This window comes from Dendropsophus ebraccatus, chromosome 3, assembly GCF_027789765.1.
Source record: "Dendropsophus ebraccatus isolate aDenEbr1 chromosome 3, aDenEbr1.pat, whole genome shotgun sequence".
Classification (NCBI taxonomy): domain Eukaryota; kingdom Metazoa; phylum Chordata; class Amphibia; order Anura; family Hylidae; genus Dendropsophus; species Dendropsophus ebraccatus.
Genome location: NC_091456.1, coordinates 176749900 through 176776377, shown reverse-complemented (window position 1 = coordinate 176776377; position 26478 = coordinate 176749900). Strand labels below are relative to the sequence as shown.

At 44.8% G+C, this 26478-nt stretch overlaps 1 protein-coding gene across 1 annotated transcript; it reads left to right on the top strand.

Moving 5' to 3' along the window:
* The first annotated feature begins 6983 nt into the window (after window positions 1-6983).
* LOC138786300 (acyl-coenzyme A amino acid N-acyltransferase 1-like) lies at window positions 6984-20539 on the top strand. The gene is made up of 4 exons (XM_069963196.1): window positions 6984-7146; window positions 17666-18146; window positions 19043-19245; window positions 19826-20539. Exons 2-4 carry the CDS (start codon window positions 17684-17686, stop codon window positions 20420-20422), a joined length of 1263 nt encoding a protein of 420 aa, XP_069819297.1. The 5' UTR covers window positions 6984-7146; window positions 17666-17683; the 3' UTR covers window positions 20423-20539.
* The last annotated feature ends 5939 nt before the right edge of the window (window positions 20540-26478 follow it).

The following is a 26478-nucleotide window of genomic DNA, read 5'->3' as shown; positions in this document are numbered from 1 at the left end:
ATTCACAGATCAGATCCCCCCATAATGATGTGACTTACCTGTAGGACCCAGTAATAATGCTCAACTAATGTCATATAATAATGCTCCTGCCAGACAAACATCTTGGGCTTCGCACTTATCCAGCGCCTTCCTTCCCTTTTTCCCTCCTGTAGGGTCCAATATGGTAGAAATTTGTAGGCATCAGGGTTACCCCCTGTATGTAGGATCCCTGCTGTGCCCCCATATAGTAATAATGACTCCTGCTGTGCCCTCCATATAATAATAATAATAATGTCTCCTGCTGTGCCACCATATAGTAATAATGCCTCCTGCTTTGCCCTCCATATAATAATAATGTCTCCTGCTGTGCTCCTATATGGTAATAATGCCCCTTGCTGTGTTCCCATATAGTAATAATGCCCCTGCTGTGCCCTTCATATAGTAATACTGTACCCTGCTGTGTCCCCATATAGTAATAATGCCCCTGCTGTGCCCCCACATAGTAATAATGCCCCCTACTGTGCCCTCATATAGTAATTATGCCCCCTGATATGCCCCCATATAGTAATAATGCCTCCTGCTGTGGATCATCTATAGTAATAATGTCCCCTGCTGTGCTCCATATAGTAATACTGACCCCTGCTGTGCCCTCCACATAGTAATAATGTCTCTTGCTGTGTCCCATATAGTAATAATGTGCCCTGCTGTGCCCCATATAATAAAAAAGACCCCTGGTGTGCCCCATATAGTAATAATGTCTCCTGCTGTTCCCTCATAGAGTAATAATGACCCCTGCTGTTCCCTCCATATAGTAATAATGCCCCCTGCTGTGCCCCCAGATAGTAATAATGTCCCCTGCTGTGCCCTCCATATAGTAATGATATCTCCTGCTGTGCCCTCCATATAGTAATACAGTCTCCTGCTGTGCCCTCCAAATAGTAATAATGTCCCTTGCTGTGCCCTCCAAATAGAAATAATGTCCCCTGCTTGGCCCTCCATATAGTAATAATGCCCCCCAATAGTAATAATGCCCCCTGCTGTGCCCTCCATATAGTAATAATATCTCCTGCTGTGCCCTTCATATAGTAATGTCCCCTGTTGTGCCCTCATATAGTAATAATGTCCCCTGCTGTGCCCCCATATGATGATAATATCTCCTGCTGTGCCCTACATATAGTAATGATGTTCCTGCTCTGCCTCTCACATAGTAATAATGCCCCCTGCGCTGCTGTATCCCTGTAGTAATGCCCCTTGCCTTGCTGTGCTCTGATAAAAATGCCCTCTGCCCTGCTGTGTCCCCGTGGTAATGCCCTCTGTCCTGCTGTGGCCCATATAGTAATAATGCCTCCTGCTGTGCCCTCCATATAGTAAAAATGACCCCTGCTGTGCTCCCATATAATAATAATGCCCACTGCTGTGCCTTCCATATACAGTTGTAAAAATGTCTCCTGATATAGTAATAATGTCTCCTGCTATGTCCTCCATATAGTAATAATGTCCCCTGCTGTGCCCTCCATATAGTAATAATGCCCCTGCTGTTCCCCCAGATAGTAATAATGTTCCCTGCTGTGCCCTCCATATAGTAAAAATATCTCCTGCTGTGCCCTCCATATAGTAATAATGTCTCTTGCTGTGCCCTCCAAATAGTAATAATGTCCCCTGCTGTGCACTCCATATAGTAATAATATCTCCTGCTGTGGCCTCCAAATAGTAATAATGTCCCCTACTGTGCCCTCCATATAGTAATAATGCCCTCTGTTGTGCCCCCATATGATAATATCTCCTGCTGTGCCCTCCATATAGTAACTCACCCATCCGCCCCAGCAGTGATGTCTCCCGGCAGCACGCGCTCCCGTCATCCTCCGGGCACAGGCAGTGGGGTACAGAGACGCTGCCTGTGTCCCGGATGTGTCGTGCAGCCTCTATCATTCATGATAGAGGCTGCAGGACACTTCCGGCACAGGCAGTCTCTCTGTACCCCGCTGCCTGAGCCCGGAGGATGACGGGAGCGCGCTCACGGGAGACATCACTGCTGGGGCCGGCGGACTGGCTACTATGGGGGGGCACTGGCTACTTTGGGGGGGCACTGGCTACTATGGGGGGCACTATAAGGGGGGATTGGCTACTATGGGGGGCACTATATGCAAAGATGGGGGGGTTTGATGGCAGCGGCCGCGGGGGGGGGGGGGGGGGGGGTGCCCAATTCGCACCTCTGCCCAGGGGCCCATAATGCTGTTAGGACGGCCCTGGGTGAAAGGGAGAGCTGAGGTGAGGACCGGAGATGAAGGGGAGAGACCAAAGGGACTGGCAATGAAGGGGAGAGAGGAGAAGAGCGAAGGTGTAGGGGCGACCAAAGGTTAGGGAGAGAACAGAGGTGAAGGGGGGATCGGAGGAGAGTGGAGGTGAAGGGGAGAGAGGGGGTAGATTTGGCATCGGGGCCCAAAGCAATTACTTAGTGGCGCAAAGCTTAGTAATTGCATGGTGGGATCAGAGGGGGGAGGCGGAAGCCACCGGCATGCCCCGCACCAGAAACGGCCTGGTACCGCTAGTGAGCTGCTGCTGTCGGAAGGTAGGTTAGAGCAGTGGCAGTCATTGGTGCCAGGACATTGCAGAGTAACAGCAGTGTCCCAGCACCAAAAGCAAAAGTTTATTTTTTTTCACACAACCAGCAGCGTGTACCCCCCTAGGGTACGCATCTACTGCAGGTTCAGAAACCCTGCTCTATACTATACCACACAGGACACCTCCTCTATACTACACCACACAGGACACCTCCTTTATACTACACCACACAGGACACCTCCTCTATCCTACACCACACAGGACACCTCCTCTATACTACACTACACAGGACACCTCCTTTATACTACACCACACAGGACACATCCTCTATATACACCACACAGGACACCTCCTCTATACTACACCACACCACACCACACCTCCTCTATACTACACTACACAGGACACATCCTCTATATACTACACCACACAGGACACCTTCTCTATACTACACTACACAGGACACCTCCTCTATACTACACTACACAGGACACATCCTCTATATACTACACCACACAGGACACCTTCTCTATACTACACTACACAGGACACCTCCTCTATACTACACTACACAGGACACCTCCTTTATACTACACCACACAGGACACCTCCTCTATACTACACCACACAGGACACCTCCTCTATACTACACCACACAGGACACCTCCTCTATACTACACCACACAGGACACATCCTTTATACTACACCACACAGGACACCTCCTCTATATACTACACTACACTACACAAGACACCTCCTCTATATACTACACCACACAGGACACATCCTCTATACTACACCACACAGGACACATCCTCTATACTACACCACACAGGACACCTCCTCTATACTACACCACACAGGACACCTCCTCTATACTACACCACACAGGACACATCCTCTATATACTACACCACGCAGGACATCTCCTCTATACTACACCACACAGGACACCTCCTCTATATACTACACCACACAGGACACCTCCTCTATACTACACCACACAGGACACCTCCTCTATACTACACCACACAGGACACATCCTCTATATACTACACCACACAGGACATCTCCTCTATACTACACCACACAGGACACCTCCTCTATATACTACACCACACAGGACACCTCCTCTATACTACACCACACAGGACACCTCCTCTATACTACACCACACAGGACACCTCCTCTATACTACACCACATAGGACACATCCTCTATACTACACTACACAGGTCGCATCCTCTATATACTACACCACACAGGACACATCCTCTATACAACACCACACAGGACACATCCTCTATACTACACCACACAGGACACCTCCTCTATTCTACACCACACAGGACACCTCCTCTATACTACACCACACAGGACACAAACAGGGCAATTGCAGCTTCAGGGGCAGTCTGTCATAATAAATCCCCTTCTTCACCTCAGCTCCAATTTGCAGCTGCACTTGTCTCCCCTCGGGACGGCAGGGAGGGAAGACATGTGTACAGATGCTGTGAGGCAGCCTGAACACTTCCTGTCCTGTGTATCAGGCTGATTTGTCAAACCCCCCTGCACCCTGCTCCTTCATGAAGGGTGAGTGGAGTTATGTATAAGGTGTGTGTGTGTCTGTGTGTGCATATCTGTGTGTGTAATGTGAACATTGTGTGTATGTGTTTGTTTGTTGTTGTGTGTACTGTATGTTATACACATGTGTGGTATGTGTCTATATATGTGTGTGACTGTGTATATATATATATATATATATATATATATATATATATATATATATATATATTCCAATCATATGCATTCTATTCCATTGTTTTTGGTGCCTGTACTTCCAGCACATGATGTTTAATATTCTCAGAAGATATTACTGCTACATCTGATTATATCTGAAAAGAAAGTGAGAAAAGTCAATATTTAAAGGGAACCTGTCACCCCCCCGTGCCGGGGTGACAGGCTCCCGACCCCCCGTTAGAGACCCCTATACTTACCTCATCCCGCCGGGTCCCGCTTCTGGATTCGGTCGGGTCCCAGAGATCTCAGCCGCTGCAGCCCGGCGCGCGCGCTGAGAGATGAGTCCAACGCTCATAGAGAATGACGGAGCGCTGGACTCTCCCGTCATTCTCTATGGGTGTTGGACTCATCTCTCAGCGCGCGCGCCGGGCTGCAGCGGCTGAGATCTCCGGGACCCGACCGAATCCAGAAGCGGGACCCGGCGGGATGAGGTAAGTATAGGGGTCTCTAACGGGGGGTCGGGAGCCTGTCACCCCGGTACTGGGGGTGACAGGTTCCCTTTAACCAACTTAACCTATTATGTCTATAGTAGTGTAAAATTTTGTTTTTATTTTTTTTCTCTCTCAATATACATTACATATTAAAACCCCTTCTCTATACGTACAGCGCTCAGCAATAATATACGTCACTATATCTTTACTGCTTCTATGTACACGCCGGTGTTCTTTTCTCCACCATAGTATGCTGCTATTACTATTGCTACAGTGGTTTGCAATAAATTAGAATATCAGCAAAGTTTTTTTTTCAGTAATTCAATTCAATAAGGGACCTCATATATTCTATAGAGTCATTACATACAGAGTGAACTTTTTTAAGCGTTTTTTTTTTCTGTTAAATTTGATGATTATGGATTACAGCCAAGAAAAATACAAAAGTCAGTGTTTCAGAAAATTTGAATAATTAACCCAAAACACCTGCAGTGGCTTCCTAAGTGTTATAAAAGGTCCCTTAAGGCCCTTTTACACAGAAAGATTATCTGCCAGATTATCTGCCAAAGATTTGAAGCCAAAGCCTGGAATGGACTATAAACAGAGATCAAGTCATAAAGGAAAGCCTGAGATTTTTCCTCTTTTCAAATCCATTCCTGGTTTTGGCTTCAAATCTTTGGCAGATAATCTGTCAGATAATCTTTCTGTGTAAAAGGGCCCTTAGTCTGGTTCAGTATGCAACACAATTGTGGGGAAGACTTCTGACTTGACAGATGTCCAGAAGGCAGTCATTCACACACTCCACAATAAGGGTAAGCCACAAAAGTTCATTGCTAAAGAAGCTGGCTGTTCTTCGAGTGCTGTATCAAAACATATTAATGGAAAGTTGAGTGGAAGGAAAAAGTGTGGTAGAAAAAGGTGCACAAGCAACCGGGAGAAACGAAGTCTTAACAGGATTGTAACAAAAATGTCATTCAAAAATTTGGGAGAGTTTCACAAACAGTGGAATGCTGCTGGGGTCAGTGCTTCAAAAGCCACAAGCACATACAGACGTCTGCAGGACATGGGCTACAAGTTTTACATTCCATGTGTCAAGCCACTCCTGACCAATAAACAACACCAGAAGCGTCTTATCTGGGCCGAGGAAAAGAAGAACTGGTCTGTTGATCAGTGGTCCAAGGGGCTGATTTCAGATCAAAGTAAATTTTGCATTTCATTTGGAAATCAAGGTCCCAGAGTCTGGAGGAAGAGTGAAGAGGCTGCACACAATCCAAGCTGCTGGAGGTCTAGTGTGAAGTTTCCACAATCAGTGATGGTTTGGGGAGCCATGTCATCTGCTGGTGGAGGTCCACTGGGTTTCATCAACACTAAAGTCAACTCTGCCATCTACTAGGAAACTTTAGAGCACTTCATGCTTCCCTCTGGTGAAAAGATTTTTGGAGATGGAATTTTCATCTTCTAGCAGGACTTGGCACCTGTCCACATTGCCAAAAGTACCAATACCTAGTTTACTAACCACAGCATCACTGTGCTTGATTGGCCAGCAAACTCGCCAGACCTTAACCCCACTAAGAATTTATAGGGTATTGTCAAGCTGGGCTTCAATAACCCCTCTGCAGTGCCATCAGCTGATCGCCTCCATGCCACATTGCCGCATTGATGCCGTCATTCATGCAAAAGGTGCCCTTACCAAGTATTGAGGGTATTTGCTGTACAGACATTTGGTCGACATTTCTGTGTTAAAAACATTTTTTTTCAGTTAGTTTTACATAATAATCTAATTTTCTGAAATACTGACTTTTGGTTTTTCTTGGCTGTAATCCATAATCATTAACTTTAACAGAAATAAACACTTGAAAACGTTCACTCTGTATGTTATGACTCTATAGAATATATGAGGTCACTTTTTGAATTGAATTACTGGAAAAAAAAACTTTTTGTTGATATTCTAATTTATTGCAAACCACTGTAAACTTCTACAGAGTACTAATTTATGCTACTACTGTTAATATTGCTTATTACTATCACTCCATTGTCACTTCTGCTACAACTACTTTGTATTACCATATACTCTACCAGAAGCGTAAATTGAAATTTCTTAGCACTAATGAAATTCTGTAAGAGGGAGCCACCTCCAGTCCCATGTGTTACTTATCATATGAGATCATATGATGTGGCAGAGAAGAGTTCATCTTACTAGGCACCAGGTGATGGGTGAAGCTGCTTTCTCCGCACCCTTAATAGCTATAGTACTTTATAGCAGAAAGCATCAATCCGGATCCAGAAAACTACAAGGTAACACACGGATCTACATCCATCCCGCACACTGGACATAGTAAAGCAACCCAAGAAAAATATATTTAGAACCCAGAACATATGGTAAGTTTTTTAACCCCTTAAGGACAGAGCCTGAAATGGCCTTAAGGACAGAGACAAATTTTATGAATATGACTAGTGTTACTTTATTCATTAATAACTTCGGGATGCTTTTACCTATCCGGCTGATTCTGAGATTGTTTTCTCGTGAAATATTGTACTTTACATTTCTGGTAAAATGGAGTCGATACTCATAACAAATCTTTATGAAAAACACCAAAATAACGTGAAAAATTGTGAAAAAATGCATTTTTCCAACTTTGAAACCTTTCTGCTTATACAGAAAATGGTTATGCCACATAAATTATATATTAAATAGCATTAGCAACATGTCTACTTTATGTTGGCGGCATTTATTAAACTATATATTTTTTTTTTTAGACAATAAGAAGCTTAAAACATTAGCAGCAATTTTCCAAATTTTCTGTAAAATTTCAAAATCAGATATTTTTAGGGACCTGTTCAGGTTCAAAGTGTATTTGAGGGGCCTGTATGTTAGAAAGCCTCACAAAGCACCCCATTTCGGAAACTGCACCCCCCAAACTCTGCAAATGCACATCCAGAAAGTTTTTTAACCCTTTAGGGGAGTCACAGCAATAAAAGCGAAGTGTGTAAGAAATTTGAAAATTTTTATTTTCTGTGCAGAGATTTTATTGTAATCCAATATCTTTCATAATGATAAACCTATTACCAGAGAAATGCACCCCAATAATTATTGCCCCGTTTCTGCAGTTTATAGAAATACCCCATATATGGCCCTATTGTGCTATTTTACGCAACCACAAGCCTCAGATATAAGGGAGCGCCTAGTGAATTTCAACGCCTCCGTTATATTTGGTCATTTTTGACCGTACCACTTCAGGTTGGCAGAGGCTCTGGGGTGCCAAAACCTAAAAAACACCCCTAAAGTGACACCATTTAGAAAACTGCACCCCTCAAGGAATGTAACAAGGGGTGCTGTGAGCATTTGGACCCCACAGGTGCTTCGCAGATTTTCAGAACAATGTGGTGTAAAAAAGGAAAAATTCTATTTTTTACACTAAAATGTTGTTCTAGCCTTCATTTTTCATTTTTACAAGAGGATAAAAGAAAAAAAAAAAAACACCAATCATGTAGCGCAGTTTCTCCCGAGTACAGAAATATCCCACATGTGGACATAAAGTGCCAAGCGGGCGCAGGACGGGCCTCCAAAGGGAAGGAGCGCCAATTGGCCTTTGCAAGCTGGATTTTACTGGAATGGATTTCAAGGGTCATGTCGCATTTACAGAGCCCTCGTGCTGCCAAAACACTGGAAACCCCCCACAAGTGACCCCATTCTGGAAACTACACCCCTCAAGGAATCTAACAAGGGGTGCAGTGAGCATATGGACCCCACTGGTGATGGGCACAAATGTGGAACAATGTGACGTGAAAGGGAAAAATTTCATTTTTTCACTTTCACGGCACAAATGTGGGCGTCATCAAGGGGTCCATATCCTCACTGCACCCCTTGTTAGATTCCTTGAGGGGTGTAGTTTCCAGAATGGGGTCACTTGTGGGGGGTTTCCAGTGTTTTGGCAGCACGAGGGCTCTGTAAATGCGACATGGCGTTCATCATCCATTCTGGCCACATCCAGCCTGCAAAATCCAAATGGCGCTCTTTCCCTTCGGAGGCTTGCCCAGCGCCCACATGGCGCTTTATGTCCACATGTGGGGTATTTACGGGAATTGCTCTACAGATTTTGTGTGTTTTTTTCTCTTTTAACCCCTTGTGAAAAAGAAAAATTTAAGGCTAAACCAACATTATAGTGTAAAAAATTTAATATTTCATTTTCACGCCATATTGTTCCACATTTGTGCCCGTCACCAGTGGGGTCCATATGCTCACTACACCCCTTGTTACATTCCCTGAGGGGTGTAGTTTCCATAATGGGGTCACTTGTGGGGGGGGGGGGGGGGTTCAACTGTCTTGGCAACACAGGGGCCTTTTAAATGCAACATGGCCCCTCGAAATCCATTCCAGCCAAATCCAGCCTCAAAAAGCCAAATGGCGCTCCTTCCCTTTGGAGGCTTACCCTGCACCCGCATGGTGCTTTATGTCCACATGTGGGGTATTTCCGTAGTCAGGGGAAATTGCTCTACACATTTAGTAGTTTTTTTTATCTTTTAACCCCTTGTGAAAATGAAAAAATCAAGACAAGATCAATGATTTAGTGTAAAAATTAAACATTTTTTTACACTAAATGTTGGTCTAGCCTTGATTTTTTCCTTTTCCACAAGGGGTTAAAATAGAAAGTGAACACAAAACATGTAGGGTAATTTCCCCTGAGTACGAAAATACCCCACATGTGGATATAATGTGCCATATGGGCACAGGGCAAGCCACCAAAGGGACAGAGCGCCATTTAGAGGCTGGAATGGAGGATGGAGGCCATGTCGCAATTAAAAAGCTCCTGTGCTGCCAGGACAGTAGAAACCCCCCACAAGTGACCCCATTATGGAAACTACACCCCATAAGGAATCCAAAAAGGGGGTACAGTGAGCATATGGACCCCACTGGTGACGGGCACATAAGTGGAACATGTGCCATGAAAATAAAAAATACATTTTTTTCATTTTCACGGCCCAAATGTGGCCGTCACCAGGGGGCCATATCCCCACTGCCCCCCTCGTTAGATTCCTTATGGGAATCAAGAATGGGGTCACTTGTGGGGGGCTTCTACTGTCCTGGCCGCACAGAGGCTTTGTAATTGCATCATGGTATCCTCTAATGGGAATGGCGGCCATACCTATTTAGTTGGGGAAAAGGGACAATTATTAATTTATTTGGGGGTATTAGGCCAATTATTAGTTTATAAGGTTGAAAATGACAGGTGTCCATCAAATTCAACCTGTGTTGATCCAGAGGAAGGCAAAAACCCTCGTGAGGCAGACGACAGTAGCCTCATCACATGGGAAAAATTCCTTCCTGACTCCATAATGGCAATTAGAATAGTCCCTGGATCAACGTGACCCCTGAAATAGGAATAAGGGACGGAATTTAGATAATGTAGAACTCCGATGACGTGTGGTGCGCCTTGAAGCGATCCAGTATGCAGAGGCCGGGGGGATCAGGACAGGTGTCACACTGGTAAATGGTGTCCTTCCTGATCCCCCTGTTACGCCACACTCTGCACTTCTTCTGGGGTCTCCCTTTCTCCAGTGTGGGGGACGTCACCTGGAAAATGTTGCCCTGGTGCGATACGGGGTCCTTCATATCCAGAAGCGCTGGGTCCGCTCCATGGCTGCTAAATATTAGGGCTCTATTACTGCTTCTGATATTTTCGGATTGTGCCGCAAGCTACAGTAGCTCGGGCAGCGAGGGACCGGAAGAGGGGGTGCTGGTATAAAAGTTATCCCCGTACAGGTGGTGACCTTTATCCAGCAGTGGGAAGATCAGTTCCCGAACGATCTCCCCACTAACTCGGAGGATGGGGGGGGGCATCTGGGGGCTGAATTTGGGTGTCCCTTCCTTCATACACTCTAAGGGTACGTGCACACTGCGGAATGGGGAAGGATAACCCTTTGTGCATTCCGCAGCTGGCACCCACCGGCGGACTAATGGAGGCGCGCGTCTCCGCTCGTGTCACACTCCATTATATGCACGGGCGGATTCTGCCCTCTGTCCAAAGAATGAACATTCTTTGGACGGACGACGGAATCTGCCCGTGCATAGAATGGAGTCTTTAACACGGGTGGAGACGAGCGCCTCCATCAGTCCACCGGCGGGTGCCAGCTGCGGAATGCACAAAGGGTTATCCTTCGCCATTCCGCAGTGTGCACGTACCCTGGATCTGTAAGTGTACCCTGAAGTACGCTCAAAGAGTTTGTAGAATTTCACGCCATACCGTGATCTCTTATTGGGACGGTACTGGCGGAAAAGACGTGTCTGGGGGGCAGCGTACGCTACGCTACCCCCAGACACGTCACTGGATGATGAGGATGATGATAATGAATGGAGGAAAGAAGGATCCCCCCATTCATCCTCACTGGCTGTTTCGGTGTCAGAGGCAATAATAACGTATGCGTCCGACACCGAAAACACCCTGGGGGCCATCTTTATACGGGGATTAGTATATGGGGTATGTAAATGTGTAGTGGTGTAGTGTAGTGTAAAACTTTATTCCATGTAGTGTGGTGTAGTGTAGTGTTTTTTACGTGTTTTTTTGACAGTAAAAAAAAAATATCCCTACGCCAAGAAAGGAGCTGCTGATAAATGCCGCACTTATGTGCGGCACTTATCAGCAGACAGTGGCGGTAGGAAATAGGGGGGAAAAACGCACCTATGCCAAAAAGGAGGAGTTGCTGATCAGCGGCGCACTTACGTGCGATGCTGATCAGCACTCAGCGGCGTTAGGGCGCAAAAAAAGAAAAAAAAAATTGGGAAAAAAAAAAAAATCTTTTTAACCCAAAGCAACTGATCAGTGAATGATATTCACTGATCAGCCGCTAGGGGGCAGTAGAGCGACGCTGCCGGAGATTGCCGAGACCCGCCGAAGCCGAGGACCCGAGCGTTTCCGAAGATTTCCGACGCTGGACGACCAAACCCGGAAGTGAAGCGAAGAAGACGCGAGGACGGCGCGGACCGCAGATCTTCGCTCCGGACGCCCAGGTGTGGTACACCTGCACCACACACACCTGTTCTGCACCCCTCAGCTACCTAGCTGAGGGGTGCAGAATCCGGCAAAACTGTTTTTTTACAGTTTGATCGCCGTGATGGGCCGGCCGGTACTGGCCGGCCTATCACGGCGATCGTGGGGGTGGCATCGGCGCCATCTTTCTCCAGCACACTAATGGCGATTGATGCTATTTTGGACAGCACCAATCGCCATTGCTTTCCGGGTCACCGGGTCACCGATGACCCGGAAAGCTGTTTTTAGCTGCTATATGCTGATCTGTATTGATCAGCATATAGCAGCGATCGTTGGCACGGGAGGGGTTAATCACCCCCCGTGCCGACGAGCAGAGATGGCCTGCTATACATTGTAGCAGGCCATCTTCCCCGACCGCTGTGTGTGAACACACAGCGATCGGGGAAACATCGGGCGTAAGTATACGCCCGTTTGCGTTAAAGCCCACCCTGCTGGGGCGTATACTTACGCCCGATGTCGTTAAGGGGTTAAAGGGAAACTCCACTTTTGAACAAACTATTTAAAATACTGAACAAATCTACAGAAAATTATTTATATTTCTAATGTTATACTGCTTTTTACATAAGGAGTAAAAGGCCTATTACATGGGCTGATGTTGAGGACCTGTCAGAACGCTCGCGATCCCGCCTCGGCTGCTGACTGGCTGAGCGCGCCTGACACATAGAGCAGTGTTTAATGTAAGTAAATGGGTTCCGGTGTAACATGACAGAGTATACCCCCAGTCCAGACTATACTCGGGGTTAAAATTGCCTAGGCTAGATTATACCCTGGTTATATTTTGGCCTACGCCAATTCATACCCCCCTTAGGCCATATTATATGCCCGATGAAATCAGTAGCATTGAGTGATATACAGAAGAATTACTTCTTTCTTTCAACATTTTATTGGGGATTCAGCTTTGCATGTAACTGATGTAAATCTTAAAGGTCTAAAAACATAGGGACTTTTATCATTGCATTTGCACAATTTTTTTTTTTTTTTGCTAATGAGATTTTGTGAACTTCATAAAACTCTGTGCAAGATTTATTAGGGTTTTACGCTATTTTCCACTAGTCTCTGCCACCTGCGCTTCTTTTCAATGTTAGCTGTGGGAGAGGGCGGGGTGTTCTATAAAAAATTTTTCATTAGATTAATCATGTACAATTTTTCAGTTTTTGCACAAAATCCTACCCTACCATAGCTTTTTGTCAAGTTCACACTTCGTTGATACGGTTCATTTTTATTTCTATCCATTTATATCTATTTTTGATTCATTGACTTCCACAATAAAAAAAAGATCAAAAACCTGATCAAAACGTATCCGTTTTTTAAAAAGTACAGACCACGTTTTTGTGTAAGTTAAAAAACATGGGTTTTGATTTGATTTTTAAACTGTTGCAAAAAAGATGGAAAAAAAACCAAACTGCATAAAAAGGCTTTTTGAACCCAGCCTTAGGGCCCTATTACACGGGCAGAGCAGGGCCCGATCAACGATGTAAACGAGCGCCGATCTGCTAGTTCGGCGCTTGTTTACTGGGCCTATTCCACGGCCCGATGATCGTTAAGTGAGGACTGCAGGGACATCGTTACTGATGTCCTTGCAGCCCTTGAAGCATACATTATCTGGCAGGACTTCTCCTCCGCTCCGTCTTCCTCTTCGGGTCCCGCGGCGCAGCAACAACTCCGTCCGCGGCGGTCCTCCCCTGTGATTGGCTGAGCAGTCTGAAAGCTCAGTCAGGCCGCTCCGGAGCTGCTGATGCTGTGCCGCGGGACCCGGGGAGGAAGACAGAGTCAAGGAGAAGTCCTGCCAGGTAATATATGGTGCTTCTCAAATCGTCGGTTGCCCGCTGCTCACTGCTATTCCACCGTAGCGATGTGCAGTAGGGGACCGATGATTTTAGGTCTGGCCCTAAATAAACGATCAGCCAATGACACGATCATCGGCTGATCGTTTTCTCTATTCCACCGAGCGATAATCGGCCGAATCAGGCCGATTTGGCCGATTATTGCTCCCGTGGAATAGGCCCCTTAGGCATAAATTGTGCAATTTTTTCCTTCTAGTTCCCTCTGGCCACTTAACAATTAGGTAATTTACATCTGGTTTCTCTATTCACCCGTGCTGGGTCTCTTTCTGTGTGTGTGTGGTCCAATCACGTCCTAGACTGGGTCCCTGACCTTCTATATAGTGTATCAGTACCCTAAAACCCATGCTGGCTATTACCCTGCCTTCAGTTCTGTTACCTGACTATTCCCTTGGGTCCTGTTTTTGTACTTTGCTGCCTGTTTAGTTTGACCCCAGCCTGTTTACCAACCCTTGTATGCAAGTTTGTCTTGTCAGTGTTCAGTCTTCAGTGTTATTACCTTATTGCAAGTAGGGGGCATCTCTGTGGTTGTCCGCACTCATCTAGGACTGTTGAGGAAAGTAGGCAAGAGGTCACTCTATGTGTCCTTCTCTGGCCCCTCTCAGGCTATAACCTACCTAAGGTTGTGTCAATGGCTGTCTACAGTTTGCAAACAAGCCATATACCAATTCTGATAAGGTGTTATTACAATTTTTTAATGTTTTGAATGAGAAGAAGAGACAAAGAAAAACTCATGATAAGTAATTTTTTTTATTCTTTTGAGACTAAGGGCCCTATTCCACGGGACGATTATCGTTTGGATAATCGTTAACGATTAACGATCTCAAACGACCGCTATTGCGAAAGACCTGAAAACGTTCACTCATTTCCATGGAACGATAATCGTTACTTATGATCGTAATTGCGATCGTTTCTCTTCGCTATTTATTCGCTATTGCGTTCGTATCTATTGAGAACGACCGAACGATGTCTTATTCAATGCGAACGATTTGCGAACGAGCAACGATAAAAATAGGTCCAGGTCTTATTAAACGATCAACGATTTCTCGTTCGGTCGTTAATCGTTAACTGCATTTCAACCGAACGATTATCGTTCAGATTCGAACGATTTAACGATAATCTGAACGATAATCGTCCCGTGGAATAGGGCCCTTAACCTACTCAGGTTCTATAGCCTCGGGGCGAGAGGTGCATCTTGTGACTCAAATTTCATTAGAAAGCATTGTATAATCTATCTTTTCCCAGCAAATATAGCATGCCTGTTGCATGACAGGCGGAGGTTCGAAAACAATTATGTATCTCCACCATTAACCAGACGGGAAACCTGTTCTATCGCTGTTATCTGTAATATGCCCCAATCCCCATCATGAACGTCTTTAAAAAGTTAAAGGTGTTGGCCACTTTATAGTAAAATTGCTCAGTGTACAGTATTAGTAAGTGTAATCACTGTATATACTGACAGCAGCTCCCTGTGTACCTCATAGAGCTAACATCAGACTCTCCTCCTCCAGGCGGGGCTGCCCTGCTCTGTGGTGTTTTGGTCCATAAGATTGCTTACATGGAGGAGCATGTGACCAGGCCCCGTCCCCCAGTGTCCACCACTGAGCCTGTATATGTCTATGGAGAACACAGTGGACATGGCCTGGTCACATGCTCCTCCATGTCAGCCATATTGTGGACTGAAACAAAACAGAGCAGGGCAACACAGCCTGGTGAAGGGGAGTCTGATTTTAGCTCTATGAGGTACACAGAGAGCTTCTGTCAGTATATACATCAAGTACACTTACTAATACTTTGTACTGACCTATTTTACTATAAAGTGGCCAACCCCTTTAAGAAGCCCCTGATCTATTAATGGTAACATAGTGACATAGATAATAAGGTTGAAAGAAGAAGAGAGTCCATCAGGCCTCCCTTGAACGTATTTAATGAATCAGCAATGACAACATCATGTGGCAAAAATGGAGATTCTACTCTGCAGTCCCTCTACAAGGTAATTAATAAACATATTAAAAAGAAGTGGATCCAACACTGACCCCTGCGGTACCCCACTATTAACTCTATTAACTAAAACCCAATCTAAATATGTTCCATCAATGAGTACCCTATGTTTTCTTTAACTCAACCAGTTACTTACCCATTTGCATATGTTGTCCCCTAGTCCCAGCATCCTTATTTTATAGACCAACCGTTCATGCGGCACAGTATCAAATGAAAAGTCCAGATACACAACATCCACAGCCTCCCCCAGGTCCAGTCTATAACTGACCTCCTCATAGAATCCGATAAGATTAGTCTGACAGGACCGATCCCTCATGAATTCATGCTTGTGCTGCGTTATAAGATTATTTTCATTAAGATACTCCAGTATCGCATCTCTTACAAACCCCGCAAATACTTCACCCACTATAGATGTTAGACTTACGGGCCTGTAGTTTCCAGGATCACTCTTTGACCCCTTCTTGAATATTGGTACCACATTAGCTATTCGCCAGTCCTGTAGAATAATCCCTGTCATTATAGAATCTTTAAATATACTATCTAACATAGTACTTAATTCCTGCAAAACTCTAGGATGGATACCTTCTGGGCCCGGTGACTTATGGATTTAAATTTTTTTTAAGGCGTCACCCCACTTCTTGCTGTGTTAGGCAGGTGAGATTTAGGGAAGGATTTACATTATCCCTAGTCATGGCTACCCCATTGTAATGATTTCCCCTCCCCACTCAGGCCGGATACTAATGGAGGTGTGTCAGCGAGGGGAGGGGATATCATTACACTGGGGGGCGCTGGGCCCGCCTCCAGTGCATAGAGTGGGCTGATACACATGAAGAGGAGGGTGCCCATCACAGGAACCAGGCGACATTTTGAAAAATGGACCAGGTAGTGTAGCAAAAAATCCACTACTGGAACTTGTACATTCACTTTAACAGGAAAATCACCACATCTAGAATATATTCACGTGGGAGTCAATAATTTCCATACTGTGGAATCCATGAATATTCTCAATAATTAATTTGTGTCCTTTATATACCCTGCTACGTGTGGAACTAGTGGCTGCAACAATGTATCCACGATATTGCCCTATAAAGATCAATCAGGACATCAATACACCCGGAGGCTAGGTTCACACTATGTAAAAATTGACGGCCGTCTTTCATAACAACGGTCGTCATTGTGCAAATAAAGCGTTATTTCAAAAATAATGTTATTTGTGCAATGGTGGCCGTTATTATGAAAGACGGCCATCATTTTTACATAGTATGAACCTAGCCAGAAGATTACTTTTTCCACATGTGCAGTAACAACTATACTACAGGAGTTAAAGTGACTCTGTACCCACAATCTGACCTCCCAAACCACTTGTACCTTCGGATAGCTGCTTTTAATTCAAGATCTGTCCTGGGGTCCGTTCGGCAGGTGATGCAGTTATTGCCCTAAAAAACAACTTTTAAACTTGCAGCCCTGTGTCAAACGGTCGTGGCCTACAGTATCTGTGCCCCGCCGTCCCTCCTCCCCACCCTCTTCATCATTAGGAATGCCCCTAGAACATTTTCTCCTGTCTCAACATTGCACAGGTGCCTTAACGATCCAGCCCATGTGCCGTGCTGACACAGGTGAGAAATAGGAGACAATCTGCCTGGAGCATTCCTAATGATGAGAAGGGCGGGAAGGAGGGACAGAGAGGATGTGCCAGAGGGTGTGGCCGTTGGGTACAGGGCTGCCAGTTTAAAAGTTGTTTTTTAGGACAATAACTGCATCACCTGCCGAGCAAACCCCAGGACAGATCTTGGATTAAAAGCAGCTATCTGACGGTAAAAGCAGTTTGGGAGGGTCAGATTGTGGGTACAGAGTCGCTTTATTTATATCATATGATGTGGACAAACTCTGGGTAATATTTTCTCCCCCAGCCTGCCCCCCCCCCAGACAAATTACGTATCAAAACACATGTGGAAGCATTTATTTTATTGGCATTAATTGTGTCTTCTTGCCTCTTGTCTCCCATTGAAGACTCCTTGATCTTCAGATATGGTTGGTCTATCAGTTTCTCCTGAAATCTCCTTAGTGGATGAACCAGTGAAGATCCAAGCTTGGGGCCTCCCCCCTGAGCAGGTCATCACTCTACGGGCATGGCTAAAGGATGAGAAGGGGCGGCTATTTTACTCCAGAGCTTTCTACAAGACCGATATGGAAGGGAAGGTCGATCTGGAGAAATCTCCAGCCATTGGTGGAGACTTCCATGGAGTCTGTCCTATGGGCCTATTCTGGGCTCTGAAGTCAAATATTTCATTTCTATGGCTGAGGAAACGTGATGTAATGAGAAGTCCCTTCTCTGTACATCTGGAGGTATACAGCTCATTGGTTTTAAATCCACTTCCAGAAGAGTCTCCTGCTACCACCAAAGTCATTGAAAGATGGTATGTGGCTCCCGGAGTCCAGAGAATACTTATAAGAGAAGGGCGAGTGCGAGGAGCACTTTTTCTTCCACCAGGTAGGTAACTAGCTTCTCCATTTTGTCATATGTATAGAAAAACTGTAGCTGAACTAACTGTGCTATATGAGACAGGATAAGGCCAATGGTGGTCTTCCATTAGGTGATGTCTTGGTTGTTCCTCCTGAGGTCCTGCTGTTATGCCGCTCACCTCTCCTTTTCTCTAGTAAAGGGAGCAAGTCATGTTACAGCTACAAAAAAGCAGCAGAACAGTTACTGGTCACTGGTCTAAAAATCTCTCTGCTCATATCTTCCACTTACTTCTCTCTCCTATTTAAAGGGGTAGTGCGGCCATGTCATCAGCTGCTCAGCCGCGATTGGCTGAGCATAACTGTGCTCAGCCAATCGTGGCCGAGCACAGTTGTGATGCGGCGGAGGGGGGACGGCGGCAGCGATTCGGCTGTCCGTCCGAAGATGACGTTTGGCACAAGATGGCGGACGGCCTCGACACGGATCAGGTAATGTATAATGCACCACACACTTCCGGGTACACGGGCGGGGGTGGTGGGACACGGGGAAGGGGGCGATTCACAGACATAGTATACATTACAAAGTTTTATAACTTTGTAATGTTTGTTATTCTGTGAATAATTTTTTAGCGCTGCACTACCCCTTTAAGAGAGATTGTATGTTTGAAAAAGTGCTGATGCTGCTGTGATCACAGGACTTTATTAGTTAAGATATTTCCACTACGAACATGGACAGCTTGTAGTTAGGGCTTATGAAGGTGTGCGTCAAGAATTACAAAAGATCTATGTAAAGAACCACTCTCTTTTGTCAACCAACACAAGAAGCATTTCATGTTTCTAAATGCCTCAAGATTATAATGATTAATTTTGAGCAAAATTTAAAAAAAAACTATATTCAATTCATTTATTATCCAGTTTTTTTTTTAGGTGAAGGACCCTTTCCAGGAGTTATTGACATCTTTGGAGGTATTGGTGGTCTGGTAGAGTATCGTAGTAGCCTCCTGGCCAGCCGTGGTTTTGCCGCTCTTGCTGTGGCATACTTTGCATATGATGATTTGCCCCCCTTGTTCAGTGAAGTGGATTTAAAATATTTTCAAGAAGCTGCTGAGTTTCTATGTAGTCATCCAAAGGTAGGAATTCTTCTAATTTAGCAACAAAAACCCACATGTAGATACAGTCAAGACAATGCAGATCCCTAGACGTAGCATGAAGTCTTGCATCTCCTTTACAAAGCCACACACAACTTCATGATAAGTAAGATGTAACTTCTTGATGGAAAGTACAGTTTAAATAAAATCTAAGACACTGATGATAAATTCACCCCTCCAAAGTGTTTACCTTGTGCCCTTGTTCCTAGTCACTACTGCTGTGTTGATGGGTCACTTTAAGGGGTATTCCAATCTCAGCTTCGTAAGCTCTATACTATGGATAGGGGATACCAAGCTGACTTCTGGGACTAGGGGGGAGGTCTGACTACTGGTACCTGCATGCAATCCTGTGTGGCCACCGCAGTCTATGGTTCATTGTTTCTCTATAGGGCCACCAAACACAAGGTGAGATGGGATTACCATAATAATCCAACTGAAAGTTATGAAGAGGTCACAGTAGTCACTAAACCTCTAACTACATCCCCACTCTACCTACTGTTTCTCACATAATCATAAGTGTACACATGTTTGAACCAGTTTCACAACCTGTTTTACCTTTCAGGTGTCAGGTGATGGAGTTGGAGTCGTTGGTACATCAAAAGGAGCTGAGATAGCTTTGTCCATGGCGTCTTACCTACCGCAGATTGTGGCTACAGTATGCATCAATGGATTCAATGCTGTCCATGGAAACAACGTTGTTTATGGTGATATCCTTCTGAAAGGCATACCCAACAATCCAGAAAGATGTTTGATTACAGACTTTTGGTTCACCAGCCCTATTGGCTGTTTTGGAGATTCAAGAAAACCGGAACACCAGGGCTCTGTAATCCCCCTAGAGAAAGCCAAAGGTCCCATCCTCTTTTTGGTAGGAGACAAAGACCAGATATGCAACAGCCTGTTCTATGCTAGGGAGGCAACGGCCAGGGCAGTAAAGTATGGCAAGAAGCATGTGTACCTGCAATGTTATCCAGGAGCGGGACATCTTCTACAGGATCCAGGTTCCCCTTTTATTCCAGTATTGCAGACTAAATTCTTTCCATTTCCCTTGACCTTGGGTGGGGAGCTCATTGCTCACTGCAAAGCTCAGGAAAGAAGTTGGAAAGAGCTTCAAGAATTCCTTATGATACATCTTAGGTGTCCACGTCGGAATAAATTATGATCATTTGAATATATTGGAGGGTCCACAATCCTGAAAGCGATGAACAGTAATTTCTATTATCTAGATTGACTGACCCACATATAAATGTCTGTATAAGGAATAATTGTTAAAAAGTTGTTATTATTAGACAACATGAATGTAATAAAAAGGATTTCTCCACTGATGCCCCCTTTCTATGAGCCAGATCTGAGACCAAAAACTAGAGGAAGATCACAATGTGTCAAATTGGCGCCATGCAAGTATTACATAGCCAGTCATCCATCTGTAGGGCTACCATGTAATAATGCAGTAGATGGTTACTTCCTATGGTCTCAGGAGCTGTCCAATAGATGAACCTGAACCCCAGATACCAAGACCCACACAGATGTAACGTCCTTTACATTATAAGAATTGACGTTTTGGTTTCCAACACTTTTGGGGTCAAACGAAACCTTTCAAACCCTTCTTAAAAAATGGTGGTCTGAATTTTATGATACTAATTCTCAACATACTACTACCCCAGTATTATTTTGGGAAACCGCAAACGCTGTCCTTAGAGGACGTATAATCTCTTACATGTCTGCTCGTAAAAAGAGAAGCTAACTCTTCCTATATTACTCTTACTCAGAAACTTCGTATTGCATACACTACTTTTCTATCTCATCCCAGTGAACAAAACAAATCCCAATGGTGCATAGCGAAAAAAGAATTTCAGATAAGCAAAACTTAATAATCTATACAAAGATCAATATTTTTCCCGTCTTTATAAAGTTAGTTATAAAGCAGGGAAATTACTAGCTAGCCTTGCTAAGGGTAAACGTCCTATCTCACACATCAGAACGATGAAGGACCACCATGGTGTTTTACATTCAGACCCGAAAACGATTTCTTCTGTACTTCAACAATTCTATCGCTCTCTTTATTCTTCTAATTATGTTGATATGCTTGCGGGTCAAAAGTTTCTCCAGTCTTTAAATCTTCCTAAACTAGATGATTCTTCCCTAGCTTAACTTAATGCACCAATTTCTACTGAAGATATTTCTAAAACCATTTCCTCTCTCCACAATAACAAAGAAGCGGGTCCAGATGGTTTTAGCAGGCAATTTTACAACATGGAAATTGTCCCTACTCTTCAGACAGTTTTTCAATATATCATAGATGAAAAATTATTTCAATATATCATAGATGAAAAATTATTTCAATATATCATAGATGAAAAATTATAGAAAAAATTATTATTTCTCCCCCAATTAATTAGCAATTATCAAGTTGGTTTCTTAAAAGACGCTCTACAGTCACCGACATCAGAACTGTCCTGACTGTACAAGAAGTGGTGCGGAGGACAGATAATCCAGGCCATTCGCCAGGCCTACCTGCCATAGATGCCGAAAATAAGGATGGTCCGAACCTGACGAGGTTCGGGTTCGTATGAACCCGAACGCTCGGCATCAGATTCCCGCTGTCTGGCCGCACCGTGCAGCGGGTGGATACAGCGGGAGGACCGCCTGGAAAACTGCGATACAGCCTATGGCTATGGCTGTATCCCAGTTTTCCAGGCGGTCCTCCCGCTGTATCCACCCTCTCCACGGAGGAGGAAGACAGCGGGAATCATCGCTGAGAGTTTGGGTTCGTACAAACCCGAATCTCGGCAGGTTCGGACCATCCCTAGCCAAAAAGGCTCTCAACAATGTTAGCTAGGAATGGCTAAATATGTCGCTTCCTCATTATGGTATTATAGGACCCTTTAAAGACCTTATTTCCACTATGTACAACAATCCCAAGGCACATATACATACGCCAGGTTTTCTGTCTGATGTCTTCCCCATTCAAAAGGGAACCAGACAGGGCTGCCCCATGTCCCACCCACAGAAGTGCCGCCTCCTCCTCCGCTCCCCCTCCTCCTCCCGGCTTGAAACACTATGGCCCCGCTGCCGCCCCGCCGCCTGCCCGCGCCGCTCCTCACACTATGCGGCCGGCCACCGCTGTCTGCTCCTGCAGGCCGGCCGCGTCAGCCCTCACCCACCCCGGCCGGGAGCACGGCGCTCCTGGTGCTTCCTGGTGCTCCCGGCCGGGTTGGGTGAGGGCTGACGCGGCCGGCCTGCAGGTACAGAGAGCGGCGGCTGGCCGGATAGTGTGAGTGGCGGCGGGGAGTCAGCGGGGCCATAGTGTTTCAAGCCGGGAGGGGGAGCGGAGGAGGAGAGGGCACTTCTGTGAGCGGCGGCGGCGGAGCGGCACTTCTGTAAGCGGCGGCGGCGGAGCGGCACTTCTGTAAGTGGCGGAGCGGCGATAAGATAGCAAAGGTACTACTCTGCAGATAATGGGGGAGTAGTACTTTGTATATGTTCCCAGCACCGAGCAGGGAGGGGGTAGGTAGATGGCACTTCTCTCCCTCCCTGCTCGGTGCCCTGCAAATGTATTTATAGAATACATTTATGGGATACTTTAGGGAGCAAGGACACTTACTCCCCAAAGTATTCCATAAATGTATTCAATCGCAAAGTACAGTACATTACATTACATACACACATCCATTGTAATTCCTATGGAGTGTCCAGCAGGGGGCGCTCTATATATAGAAGTCAATGAGTACCATTGACTTCTATATATAGTGCGCCCCTGCTGGACACTCCATAGGAATTACACCTTTCGTCGTGACATCACTGGTTCTGAGAGAATTCTAACACTTCCTGATACACTAAATTAAGGGAAATAGCAGTATATGTGCATTTCCCATAATTAATGTACATTAGAAAATTGTATAACTTTCCATAAGTAATAACATATAAAAAATAAATTTTGGCCGGACTTCTCCTTTAATGATGTGGTGGCCGAAAATGGAGATTCCTCTAAAAAACACATGAGGGGAGATATATCAAACATGGTGTATAGTAGAATTGGCCCGGTCCCCCTAGCACCCAATCAGATTCCACATGACATTCCTCACAGACTCTTTGGAAAATGAAAGGTCACTCATCTCACTCTCACTTTATTGTTAGCGCTTAAGAATCTGTTAAACCATTGGATATCTGACACATTTCCAGCTATATCTGAATTGGTAATTTCTCTTGAAGCGACTCTGTGCCCACAATCTGACCCCCCTAAACAGCTTGTACCATCAGATAGCTGCTTTTAATCCAAGCGCCTGGTCCCGGATTGCGCCGCCCCGTTCTCCCATCCCGCTGCCGCCTCTAGTCTCTGGGAAGCTCCAAAAAAGCATGAACACAGTAGGCACTGCTAAATGAAAAAAACAGGTGCACCTCAACACATACAAACTGAAATAATGCCCAAAAAGGAAGAATAAAAGGATATGTGCTATAAATGGATGCACACACCAAATACAATATCAAAGTATTATAAATTTTTATTCGGTACAAAAAACACACCACAAAAAGATTAAAAATACCTAAAACATGACCACAAGGGTCATATATGTATACTGGTGACCCCCACAATCATTGGGGTAACTTTGATATTATATTTGGTGTGTGCCTCCATTTATAGCACATATGCTTTTATACCGTTTTTTGCAAAAAATGAATGAAAAACACGGATTGCAAAAACGCAGTGTGAACCTAGCCTTATACCATAACTATTGGTCATTCTAATGGTGCGTTTACACAGAGAGATTTATCTGACAGATCTTTGAAGCCAAAACCAGGAACACACTATAAACAGGGAACAGGTCTTAAAGGAAAGATTGGGATTGCTCCTCTTTTCAATTCCATTCCTGGCTTTGGCATCCAAAATCTGTCAGATAAATCTTTCTGTGTAAACGCACCATAAGATGATGCAATATACCAGTTGATGATGCAATACTGATGATGCAAACTTTTCCCAGTATTGTATCACAGGCTGTGAGAAGTATAGAAAGTACGTCTATATCTTGAAAATTAGAACCAATTTCAAAATTTGAACATCATTTTCGATCTCAGCACCCCAAAATTAGTTAAGTTCAACTGTTTTCATGTTGAAACCTTTTTGGCTGTTGACCAGTGTAATCGGCTGAATATGGACGATATTTTCTTGGTGTAATAGAGCCTTTAACCCCTTAAGGTCAAAGCCAATTTTCGTTTTTGCACTTTTGCTTTTTCCACTTTATGTTTAAAAGTCCATAGCGCTTGCATTTTTTCACCTAGAGACATATATGAGCGCTTATTTTTGGCGAAACCAATTGTGCTTTGCAATGACAGGCATTATTTTTCCATAACATATGCTGCGAAACCGGAAAAAAATCATTTGCGCTGTCAAATTGAAAAAAAAAAGGAATTTGTTTTGATTTCGGGGAGTTTTGCATTTACGACGTTCGCCCTATGGTAAAACTGACTGGTTATGCATGTTCCTCAAGTCGTTACGATTACAATGATATATAACATGTATAACTTTCATTGTATCTGATGGCCTGTAAAAAATTCAAACCATTGTTAACAAATATATGGTCCTTAAAATCGCTCCATTCCCAGGCTTATAGCGCTTTTATCCTTTGGTCTATGGGGCTGTGTCAGGTGTCATTTTTTGCGCCATGATGCGTTCTTTCTATCGGTACCTTGATTGCGCATATACGACTTTTTGATCACTTTTTATTACATTTTTTCTGGATTTGATGCGACCAAAAATGCACAATTTTGCACTTTTGAATTTTTTTACGCTGACGCCGTTTACCGTGCGAGATCAGGAATGTGATTAATTAATAGTTCGGGCGATTACGCGAGCGGTGATAGCAAACATGTTTATTTATTTGTTTATTTATTTTTATTTATAAAATGGGAAAAGGGGGGTGATTTGGACTTTTCATAGGAGAGGGAATTTTTTATTAATAAAAAAACATTAAAAAACAAATACACTAGAAGCCCCCCTGGGGGACTTGTATATACACAGCAATGATCCATTAGATCAGTGATAGATTGCTATGGCCTGCTGCAATCTATTGCCGAGGCGGGATCAGCGTCATTCTGATGCAAGCGAGATCCGTCCCACTAGACACCAGGGGCGTGAGGTCTGAAGCCTCTAAGTGCAGCTGTCAGGTTTGACAGCTGCACTTAGAGGCTTAATTAGCCAGCGGGCCAACAGGACCACGCGGCTAATAGAGGCACTGCCCGACTGCACATGTCAGCCGGGATCAGCGCCGTTCAGAGCGGGGTCCCAGCGGGACCCCGCTCTGAACACCCCCCGCGGCACCATGATGTATCAGATACGTCATGGGTCGCTAAGGGGTTAATGTTTTGCTTCTTAACTCCTCTGCACCTGTGTCTGCTCTACTGAATTCCTTCGGGCCAGGACACAGGACACAGGACACATCCTCTATCCTACACCACACAGGACACCTCCTCTATACTACACCACACAGGACACCTCCTCTATCCTACACCACACAGGACACCTCCTCTATCCTACACCACACAGGACACATCCTCTATACTACACCACACAGGACACCTCCTCTATACTACACCACACAGGACACCTACTCTATATACTACACCACACAGGACACCACCTCTATACTACACCACACAGGACACCTCCTCTATACTATACCACACGGGACACATCCTCTATACTACACAACACAGGACACATCCTCTATACTACACTACACAGGACACCTCCTCTATATACTACACCACACAGCAAACATCCTCTATACTACACCACACAGGGCACCTCCTCTATACTAGAAAAGAAGCGTTCCACAGCTTCTGCACCCAGGGAGGCTGTGGAGAGCAGAGACCCACACGTTTTGCTTCTTAACTCCTCTGCACCTGTGTCTGCTCTACTGAATTCCTTCGGGCCAAGACACAGGACACATCCTCTATCCTACACCACACAGGACACCTCCTCTATATACTACACCACACAGGACACATCCTCTATACTACACCACACAGGACACCTCCTCTATCCTACACCACACAGGACACCTCCTCTATACTACACCACACAGGACACCTCCTCTATACTACACCACACAGGACACCTCCTCTATATACTACACCACACAGGACACATCCTCTATATACTACACCACACAGGACACCTCCTCTATATACTACACCACACAGCACACATCCTCTATACTA